Source organism: Morchella sextelata (assembly GCF_020137385.1).
Source record: "Morchella sextelata strain SCLS chromosome Unknown scls_7, whole genome shotgun sequence".
In the NCBI taxonomy this organism is placed as follows: domain Eukaryota; kingdom Fungi; phylum Ascomycota; class Pezizomycetes; order Pezizales; family Morchellaceae; genus Morchella; species Morchella sextelata.
In genome coordinates this window covers 1,048,664-1,059,242 of record NW_025408622.1, presented here as the reverse complement: position 1 = coordinate 1,059,242, position 10,579 = coordinate 1,048,664, and the positions used below count along the sequence as shown (strand labels likewise).

The following is a 10,579-nucleotide window of genomic DNA, read 5'->3' as shown; positions in this document are numbered from 1 at the left end:
CAGGCCATAAGCCATTGACGATAACTGTCCCAATGAAAGCTACACCGGCAGCACCGGGAACCCATACGTAGAAATACTGACAGCACACTGAAAATTATATCCAATGCTAGTAACGGTAAGAAGGATGGCACACTGTATGGCCCCCTACTCAACAATCTCCGTATTTCATCGAGTGATACTGCATGATTGAGCTACAGATTAGTTACCAGCTAGAGCGATGGGTTTCGTCAGAGTTGGTCGATATTACTCGGGGCCAAGTTAATTTCATTTTAATTCTTGTGCCAAAGAAAAAACTGGGCGATGACTAGGAGGTTTGATATATGCACCCTCTGGGCGATTGGGTTGAGCTGCATGCAATGCATGTGTGGGGATCATCTCTCCCGCCTTGCCGCCCAAACACCGTGAGCTATGAGAAGGATAATCGGCAAGAAGATTTAGCGATGGCGGAGCAGGAGAATCGGGATTTACCTACTTGTAGGTATGCAACTTCGGCACTTGCTTAGAGCGAGTTCCCGTCTTGTGGAAGAGGCTTGGAACATGAGACTCTCTATTTTCTTTTCCCCAAGCTTAGCGAGTGGATCATCTTCTGCGTACTATATCTTTTTTTTTTTTTGTTATCTTCTCCGTTTTCTAGATGAATCCCATTTCAATACAAGTTTTGATCAATTGATGCCATTGTCATGTAACGCTATTATACAGATGGAGTGGCACTCACGAGGAAATTCTGCTGTGTCAATTGAAAGAATTGCACCGAATATATCACGATAACCATTCGATTGGCCAGCTTGTCCGGCTGTACAGCTGTGGGCAACGGGATATTTACGCTGCTTGGACGAAAAGAAGCTACGTTCGGTTGAGCTCGTTTTGGTATAGCTTTGAGCCTGTCGATCTGGAGATCCTCATCCTCGGGGAACCAATAGTAGTTATTGTAGAGCGTGGGCCAGCGTAACGTACCACAAAACAAAAAAAAAAAAAAGGGCAGAAAAGCAGCATGCAGCCGCTCGGTTCCTTTGCCGAGGTATTACAGCATGATGGGCCTTTCGAGGCTCTTCACTCCGACACAAGCAATTGCGCAAGAAATCGAAGATCATCTTCACAATCCCACCGGCGCATATTACAAAACCGGCAAGCGCACGCTCGATGCCGCGCAAACTGTATCGGCTTTAGCCTTGCAGAGGGAGACGTATAAACGGTCTGGTATCTGTCCATGAGGAGCTGAAAAGTACATGAAGGAGATGTTGTGTAATTGAATACATACATATAGCTGAACTTTGTTGATTTGTCTGCACGAACTATCGATATCGACAGTGGTGGCGGATGCGGGATGTATCCAATTCTGAAAGAGAAGGTGAGCTAGAGAGAGAGAGTGCATATTCCCAGATGTGTATTGCGTATGGTGATACGTACTTTGTTGAGATTCATGATGCGTGTGTGTATATAGGATGGATTGACGAATAAGTCTGTGAATGAGACTGAGATTGGCACACATCATGTAACCGTGCAGAAAGTACGTAACTTCGAACTACACCGTACAAAGTATATATGGACACGCCACGATAGGCAGAGGACCATGTGAGGGCTAGGGATCAGACGGTGCCTTGGCGGCAAAACAAATTTAAAACAAAACAAGGCTCACTGAGTGAGGACTACTCTAGATGTACGTAGACCTTAAGTAGGTTTACTACATCATGTACGTACTCTACTGTACATGTACTCCAAGCAGCGCCCGGCCCTCAAAGTTTAGTTTATAAATCGGGTGCTGCTTCAGCAATATTGAGGTTCGTATACAATCATAGGAAATCACTCGGAAATGTACCTACATCCATGTATCTCATGTAGCCTGATCAATTGAGCCATGTCAAAGCAGGAAGATTTTTCAATATCTGCAGATCAGCAACACACACACACAAAGATGATATGCATAGATATGTAGAGTAGAGTAGATGCGACCCCACAAAAAATTGGAATAATGTGGATGATATATAGGTAATATAATTGTATGCATATATTGAAAGTCGAAACCCCGCCATTAAGCGGAGGTGTTCCTCACCTGCTAACTCTAAATCAATCAGTTCCCACCTCCTCGCCCCCATTCCACCGGCGCGGGCCGGGCTTTGACGACAAAAGTGCAGAAACAAAGCATAGTTCCCCCAAACCGGCCATTTTCAAAAACTCCCACATGTTTCAGCAACACTTCTTGGTGTATGATAATGTATCAGAAGCTATAGCATCTTTAGGAGAATCCAAACCCGAACTTACATTCAAAAATAGATCATTGGTGTGCAGATGGTAATGGATCTCTCGTATCGGGATTCAGTATCTTGGCAGGAATTCCAGATGTCCCTCAATGTCCAGACTTGCTACAACACACACAAATCAGAATTATAGAGCCAAAGACTGAAAATGGGTAGTATAGACATTTTTTCAACCCATATTTCAGTTTCAACGTCTATCTATTGATGTTGGTGCCAGGTGAGAGCTGCAAAAAAAAGGTCCATGCTTTGGTTTGTTTTCGGCGTTGTCCCGTGATTTTTGAACATGATATGCACCCGAGGGCTAAGGTGGAACGTGCACGTCCAGATAGTGACACGAATTGCATTCCTCGCAGAACACAGGCTAGGCTTACGTATGTGTGCGCTGATGGAATATTTTTTTGGGGACATAACTCAATTCTATATTAACTTGACGATCGAATCTTTTGGCCAGAATAGAGTTTGAACTGTTTGGACAGAAACTCCTGCGCGTCCTGTTGGTTGCAATGTGCATGAGTTTCTGTCCAAACCGCGCAACTAAGATCCTCTATATAGTTCAATTATATATTATCACACGCCCGCTGGCTCGAGAGTTGGAATAGAGTCTTTTAGCTGCGCGAGTTTGAGCAGAAAGTCGAGCAGGTTGGATAGAAGTCGTCCAACCAATAAGGGCCCGTTTGGGAGCGCTCTGAAACGGAGTTTGGGGGGGTTGAAAACTGTGTTACAACCATAACGCCGTTACGGTTTTTTTTTTTTAATTCTGTTTGGCGTTCCAGCTTTGACATGTAGATAACAATGTTATCGCTTGGTAGGCGGAGACCTGCTCAGAATGTGGTGCTCTTGTAGAAATCTCAAAGTATCTAAGTCTGACCTACTTTTTCTGTGTATTGCAACCATCATTCCCCAGTACAAGATGTCCCCCATCAGAAGAATATTTCCATCGCCTATTTTAATTTGAGCAATACAAACCCCCAGGCTGGGGGCTATGGAAATGTTTTTTTTTCTTCTAGATAAATGTAACAAGCAGGTGTGTATGTTGAAGGAATTGATGGGAGCGAATACTTATAATGAAACCTGTAGCCAAACAGTAAACCACAATTTAACAACCCACCATTCCCCAGATCATGGCAACGGAGGTTTTGCGAAACAGTGTTTTCTGATCCGTCCACTCCCAATTAAACGGGCCCTAAGATGTATGTGTAGGACATTTTTTGTCAAAGTGCTCGACTTTAATTCTGTCCAACTCTTGCAGCTAGCTAAAAGACTCTAATGATCGATGGGCTCCATATATACAGGAGCTATCGTTACTTCTGGGAATAAGCCCCCTAAAGTACTGGTAGAAAAAATTGCTTGCTGATTGGCTCAAGTCACGGGGAATATTATGCATACACCACCAGTTTTCCTTGACCACCACTTTGCTTTAAGCCCATAGGTAGTTAGGCTTATTTCCCAGAAGTAACGGTAAGCTGAGCATGAGAGGCCCCAATTGCAAGCCCGTGAGAACCATACTGTTGATGCTACAATACATACATTCCATCATCTAGAGTAGTCCAGTCGATATACTAGCTGTTATACTAGCTAGCTGTAGTAGTAGTAGTAGTTATTTCACTCTGAAAGCTCACTGCACATGAACATATCTTTATGCTATAAATCTCGCCCTTTATTACTATTCCACCCCTCTCTTCCTCCCCCCCCGCCCCGGCCCGCCACAAACACGACGAATCAACACAACACAAAAGCAGCCAGCTATTCCTCCCCTCGTATAAAGCCCATAGTTACCTTTACTCCTTATCCTGATCTACCCGCGGGTAGTTTAGTAGCACGCTTCTTATAACGAAAAACACCAACGAGACACACGAAGCAAAGCAAAGCAATTAAAAAAAAACAAAAAAAAAAAACAAATAGAGTAGAAAACCGGAAAAAGGAGAGAAAACGATCACTGACTGACTGGACCAGACCGGCCAAGCTAGGAGGGGGGGGGGGGGGGGGGGGGCCAATCAGCGCATCGTCGGCGGCCGAGACTCCTTGTTCCACATGACCCTCGTCTTGAGCCAATCCACAGCCTCCTTCACGCCCGTCCTGCACCGCAGCCGTTAGCACAGCACATCACAGCACAACCACCCACCTCCACCTCCACCTCCACGTGTGACAACACCCCCTCCACCAACCCGAGAAACACAAACAGCCAGACAGCGGGGAAACAACGCACCCTTCCAACGCCGACACCGGCAGCACCCTACTATCCCTCGCGCCCAAGCTCACAATCACCGGATTCACCACCTCCTTCAGCTGCGCAATCTCCAGACTCTCATCGCGGTCCTGCTTATTCGCCAGCACAAGCACCGGCACGCCCTCCGTCTCCTCGTGCTCCACAACCTCCTTGAGCACGTCGACCACCTCGCTCTCGATGCGCGGCACGTCCGTCGAGTCGATGACAAACACGATGGCGTGCGCCGAGCTGTAGTACGACTTCCACAGGCTGCGCAGCGTCGACTGCCCGCCAATGTCCCACAGCTTGAGGTAGATGCTGGGCGCGGTGAGCGGGATCAGCGACACGTTCTGGCCGACGGTGGGGATGGTGCTGCCCGCTTTGGGCGGGAGTGGCCCGTTGGGGAGGTATAGTGATTTGATCTTTTCGAGGAGGGTCTGTCCTTGCAGTAGTCTTTAGCAGGGCCGTGGGGGACAAGGGGGGGAGGGGGAGGGGGAGGGGGAGGGGGTGGGGGTGGACAAACGGTTTTGCCGGCGTTGTCGAGGCCGAGAAGACTACAGAGAGCATCTGATCAGCTCTATCTGCCAGGTACCGTATCGGACCGAGGAGAGGATGAGGCGAGAAGCTCTACTCACGGGGGAGCTAGCTCCGGCGGTAGAATGTAGTGGAGAGGGGGGGATCATGTATTCGGATTGGCTTTCTTTCAACTTACAGGACGGAGTATTCTTCTTTGCTAGTGGCGTAGTAGTAGAGCTCAGTCGCAAGATGATACATGGTTAGTACTGCCTGTGTTGATGGTGTTGGTGCTGGTGTTGATGCCCGTCTCCGTGTGTCTCGATATCGCGGTTGTCGGTGCGTGCGTGCGTGCGAGCGTGCGTGGTGGGGCCCGGCCGGGGCCTGACGGTCGGACAGAAAGAGCCGCATGGATGGGGCGCAGGGAACCCTAACCCACCTGCACTCTGCACAAAGAGAACAAGGACAAAGACCGCGCAGTTGCCGCGAGAACGACGCCCGCCCGGAGCCCGGAGCCCGGAGCCCGAGATTCGCGGTGCGGGCGGGCGGGCGGGCGTGTCCGGCGCGGCAGAGACGAATCACCGGGCCCGCTTCCCGTTGCCGTTGTGGTGAACGCGATCATTCACCCCGCTGGCTGTGCGGAAACCCTAACCCACTGCATTTTGCGCCCCACCAAAGAAGAGCCTGTCTCCTCTTCTTCTCTTCTCTTCCCTTCACTTCCCCTCCGCATTTATTCCAACTCCACCACTCCACCAGATATCTCGCCCCACACCGCCCGCAAAGCTGTCGCCCCTCCATCACCCCCTCCGATATCCCTTCGTCTGCGCCCGCTCGTTCTCAAGACGCATCTCCGCCTTCCTGCCCGCAGCAGCCATGACCGTCGGCGAACCAGCCCCGCCGCAGCAGCAGGCATCCGCAGCTCCCTCCGACGCTGCACCGCCGCTGCCCCCCACCGCAAAGAAGACAAAGCTCACCGGCCGCGAGTTCTGGGAGTCCATTGGGTCCCCGCGGACGATCGTCGCGCCCATGGTGGAGCAATCTGAATTCGTGCGCTGCCCCTCTCCCTCTCCCTCTCCCTCTCCCTCTCCCTCTCCCTCTCCCTCTCCCTCTCCCTCTCCCCTGATAGCTAGCTAGCTCTCTGTCAACCACTCGATCCGCCCGTCCATCATAAACACTAACACCCACCCAGGCCTGGCGCATCCTCTCCCGCCGCCACTCGCCGCCCAACACGCTCTGCTACACGCCCATGTTCCACTCCCGCCTCTTCGCCACAACCCCCACCTACCGCGCGCAATCCTTCCAGCCCCCGCACCTCGACGGCAACCCCACCCACGACCGCCCAACATTCGTCCAGTTCTGCTCCAACTCGCCGCAAGACCTCCTCGCCGCCGCGCAGCACGTCGCCCCGCACTGCGACGCCGTCGACCTCAACCTCGGCTGCCCGCAGGGCATCGCGCGCAAGGGCCACTACGGCGCCTTCCTCCAGGAGGAGTGGCCCCTCGTCCACAACCTCATCCGAACGCTGCGCGACGGCCTCGACGTCCCCGTGACGGCCAAGATCAGGATCCTCGAGACGCGCGAGCGCAGCCTGGAGTATGCGCGCATGGTGGTGGACGCGGGGGCCAGCGTGCTGACGGTGCACGGGCGGACGCGCGAGCAGAAGGGCCACAACACGGGCATGGCCGACTGGGCGGTGATCAAGTACATCCGCGACCACCTGCCGCGCGAGGTGGTGGTGTTTGCGAACGGGAATGTGCTCTGGCAGGAGGACGTCGCGCGGTGCATTGCGGCGACGGGCGTCGACGGCGTCATGAGCGCCGAGGGGAACTTGCATAACCCTGCGGTCTTCCAGACGAGCAGGGACTGGGAGGAGCGGTTCCCGAGGATGGATCAAATCGGCAGGGAGTACATCGATATCGTCAGGGAGTATGTGCTGCCGCCGTTGGGGCTTGGGGAGCTCTGGGCGGAGCAGCCGATGACGAAGAGGACGAGGAAGAGGTTTGAGGTGCTGATGGCGGATCCGAGTCTGACGCCGATCAAGAGCCACTTCTTTAAGCTGTGGCACTCGGCGCTGCCGAGGCACACGCAGGTGCGGGACCTGCTGGCGCGCAGTGGGGCGAGGGTGGGCGAGGATCCGCTGGCGTCGTTTGAAGCTACGTTGAAGGAGCTGGAGAAGGCCATCGCGGGCGAGCTGGAGAGGAATCCGGAGCCTGTGGATGCTGATGGGAAGTGGGTTGGGCCCGATACACCAGTGGAGGAGGCGGGCGATAGTAAGGAGGGCATTCTCGTCGAGCTGGAGGACGGGCGGAAGGTCAGGAGAGTGGTGCCGTGGTATCGGTGCCAGCCTTACTATCGTCCATTGCCGGAGGAGGCGCTGGCAAAGGGAGCTTTGCAATTGAAGAAGAAGAACAAGGCAAATACTGAGGGAAGAGAGGAGGGCGAGAATAGCAAAAAGGTCAAGGTCGACCCCGAGGTTGAGGCTGTTGCTGCCGCGGAAGTGCTCGCTGCAGAGGCGGTCGAAAGTAACAAAAAGGGCCAAGTTAACCCCGAAGTTGAGACTGTTGCTGCCGCAGTAGGAGCGCCCTCTGGAGAGGAGGTTTGCGGGTAGATAACTTATAACATTGAATTTAGATTTTGTAGTAAAGATTTTTTTATTTTTTTACTTCGTGATATTGTCTGTATACCTAACGTTTGTCTAGACCTTATTTTTTCTTCCTTTTTAAGTGTGGTGTTTGGGTGGATTTTTTTTTTTATATATCTTAAACATTAGTTAGACTGGTCACTGGTAGGAGCGGGAGCGGTGGGAAGCATCAAAAGTTGGGTTTAAGCTTTAGAATGGTGAAAGAGTTAGTATCCGGGTTGTGGTTTTGTATACATGTAGCATCTCATCTCAATAGCTTCGTAGGTGCGGTCACTCAATTGAAGTCCTGATCACCTTTAGAGACTACATGTAGCTGCCTGTCTAATCGTTAGCCCCCCCACGCTCGACCAGACAAGTGTGTAGTTAACTCGAATCTCAAACACCTCATATCTAACCTACAAAACATGTTGGCCAATCAAACGTTAGCAAAACCAAGTGGGCAGCTTCGACTCATGATTGGCCAATGGCGCATAAACCCCTAACCCTGCACTAGGATCCTCCCAATACCGCTAGGCCATGGGAGGTTCAGTGTTCCCAACTGCAGCCCAACCTCGCGACCACAATCACAACTCGAGGAAGCCCCCAGAAAACACACACAACTCACCCCGGGCCCTATACACATATATTGCAATGGGCTTTCACATTGTGGCCTAGCTGTCTATACACGTATATGCAGTCAAGTAGATCTATCTGCCCAGAATGGCTAGTACAGCATCTAGATCTCCGCCCCGTCGAATCCACGCACAGTCCCCAGTCCTACCACCAACCAGATCTGCTTACGGCCCCAGCGTGCAATATATCCGTTCTTTTTTTACAATTTCAACTCAAGTTTCGTCAACCCAACCCCACACCCCCCAGTACTACGCCCAAAGTGCGAGGCCATACGTGAACAGTGGGCACACTACTGACGCCGTAGCCGAGGGAAGAAGGGCACGAGTTTTCAACGTGGCGTTGAGAGACTAAATGCGCTATAGCTACATGTATCCGACACCATGCAGTACAAACGGTGCCAGTTTACACCGGTGCTCGGAACCTGGGTAGTCGTTCTGGATATTTTACTCTGTGGTGTACGGTACCACCGGGCATGCTCCGGGCTCACTACTTCAAGGTAAGATCAACCACCATAACATGTATTGCTTTGAAGTTTGCAGGGCCAGCTAATGTGAGTGTGTTTTTGGGGTGTTTTAGCTAAGCTACGGGCCAACTAGGTTATTCGTGAAGCTCTACCTGACCATCTCTCAAACGCAGATATGCGTATGTTTCCCGGTCCTGGGTTCTCTTGCCCGTTTGCCGATGCTACAACTTTGATGTCTCATCACAGGATCTCACTCGTTCTTGGCACCCGACCAGTCACTCGGAGCCTATCACCACCAACCCCTACGTGGTATCATAAAAGCCTTAGATGATGATACTGGACTGGCGGTAGTGGCGACGGCCACAATGGTGCAACATAGTACAGAAGAACGTGGCAGTGGGGGGGGGGGGATTACACTTCCACTTCCCGGTCTGAACCCTCCGATATCGTAGTACTGCCACCTCTCATCGGTGAGAGGGAGGTTACCACAAAGAATCATCTGAGTACTCCCAAAAGGGCCAACAAAAAGAACACAGACTCAGTACCGTGGATCTGCAGTGTCTCTTGCTCGGTTCCGATGAGAAACGTGTGAGTTCTGACAATGCCATGGGCTCAAATGGACTTTTGAGTTTGGTGATGGGGGGTGCAACGTTACGTTTGATTCTGCAGATTGTTAACCACGTATAAAGAATGATACAGTACGCAGCTCAGCCGTGCCGCGCTGTCAGGATCGTCGCGGGAGACGTTTTTAGAGATGTTTTTTGCGGTCCCATGGTCCTCAGAACCAATCTTTTGATGGGAAAGCTGGGTGAGGTACTTGAGCTCAATGTTTTAAATTATGCCTGGCCTTCATCTCTGATATTTGATGATCGTGCGATGTGGTCACTGCTACTAGATGGTACCTTTGTCCCCCTCAAATGCTGTGCAAATCGCGCGACAGTATCCCCACCCACCCGCTCACCATTCCTATGTTCAATTCACGCGTTAGTAGGGATTCTCTAGACATATAACAACTCACAGCTGTCCAGCAGTAGACGCCCTGTCCAAAAAAAAAAAAAAAAAAAAAGCCCATCTACACTAACAATAACTCCAACTTCCAAAAATGAAGCCTACAGATCTTCTCACTTACCTCTGCCTCCTCCTCCTCACCTTCCTCCTCTCCCATCCAATCCTCTCACACCCCACCGCCATCGCCATCGCCAACCCCCTACCCCGCGACATCCACACGCGCGGCCACTACACCTGCAAGAAGATGTCCATCCGCGGGCCCCTCCGCGCCTCCACCCGCGCGCTCGCCCTCCAGCTCTCAAGCCGGCACAACGAGCACTGCACGCAGGACCAGCGCTTCGCGCCCAAATGTACCGTTCTCGCAAGCGACGGGGACGAGGCGCGCATCGCCATCTGCGGGTATCCAAAGGGCTGGATACTGTGCTCGTGGGTTGTGTTTGCGGCGCTGGAGATCGCGGCCGGGTGTGTCGTCCCCACGACGGAGAGGGCCACGGGGGAGTTTGTGTTTGATGGGAAGCCGGGGATGAGGGTCGTTGTTTATAAAGCTGGGCGTGAGCCGTGAAAAGATGGGGGGGGGGGGGGGGGGTACCTGGATTATTTAGCGGTGTAGAGTATAACGAATCTATGAGACATCTTTTCTATGTAGTGAGGTGAAGTATTTTCCTAAGTTTGAGGTTGCGATGAAGCGACACACAATTAATGAACTATCAATCATGAGTCAATTGCGATGAACCGATCATGATGTATCACTCGCGCGACAAGGCTGCAATAAAGCCAAGCTATGTACATATAGTGCAGGAACGCCGCAGTAAAGTCATGATCAAGTAACCATTTGAACCCGCGCACCAACGATCAATCGAGGAAAGACGCATCCCATCCTC

General features: G+C 51.7%; 4 protein-coding genes across 4 annotated transcripts; 2 read left to right on the top strand and 2 right to left on the bottom strand.

Moving 5' to 3' along the window:
* Nucleotides 1–371: 371 nt before the first annotated feature.
* On the bottom strand, nt 372–1,422 carry H6S33_011962 (uncharacterized protein; the record flags this gene model as incomplete). The annotated part of the gene is made up of 8 exons (XM_044843321.1): nt 372–384; nt 473–516; nt 595–630; nt 716–889; nt 955–1,048; nt 1,136–1,194; nt 1,259–1,336; nt 1,408–1,422. 8 exons carry the CDS (start codon nt 1,420–1,422, stop codon nt 372–374), a joined length of 513 nt encoding a protein of 170 aa, XP_044695630.1.
* Nucleotides 1,423–4,249: 2,827 nt separating this feature from the next.
* Nucleotides 4,250–5,235, bottom strand: H6S33_011961 (uncharacterized protein; the record flags this gene model as incomplete). The annotated part of the gene is made up of 4 exons (XM_044843320.1): nt 4,250–4,331; nt 4,462–4,898; nt 4,985–5,015; nt 5,174–5,235. 4 exons carry the CDS (start codon nt 5,233–5,235, stop codon nt 4,250–4,252), a joined length of 612 nt encoding a protein of 203 aa, XP_044695629.1.
* Nucleotides 5,236–5,847: 612 nt separating this feature from the next.
* H6S33_011960 (uncharacterized protein) lies at nt 5,848–7,582 on the top strand (the record flags this gene model as incomplete). Its single annotated transcript, XM_044843319.1, has 2 exons — nt 5,848–6,021; nt 6,164–7,582. The coding sequence occupies 2 exons, from the start codon at nt 5,848–5,850 to the stop codon at nt 7,580–7,582; spliced, it is 1,593 nt and encodes a 530-aa protein (XP_044695628.1).
* Nucleotides 7,583–9,792: 2,210 nt separating this feature from the next.
* Nucleotides 9,793–10,260, top strand: H6S33_011959 (uncharacterized protein; the record flags this gene model as incomplete). Its single annotated transcript, XM_044843317.1, has 1 exon — nt 9,793–10,260. The coding sequence occupies one exon, from the start codon at nt 9,793–9,795 to the stop codon at nt 10,258–10,260; it is 468 nt and encodes a 155-aa protein (XP_044695627.1).
* Nucleotides 10,261–10,579: the final 319 nt, after the last annotated feature.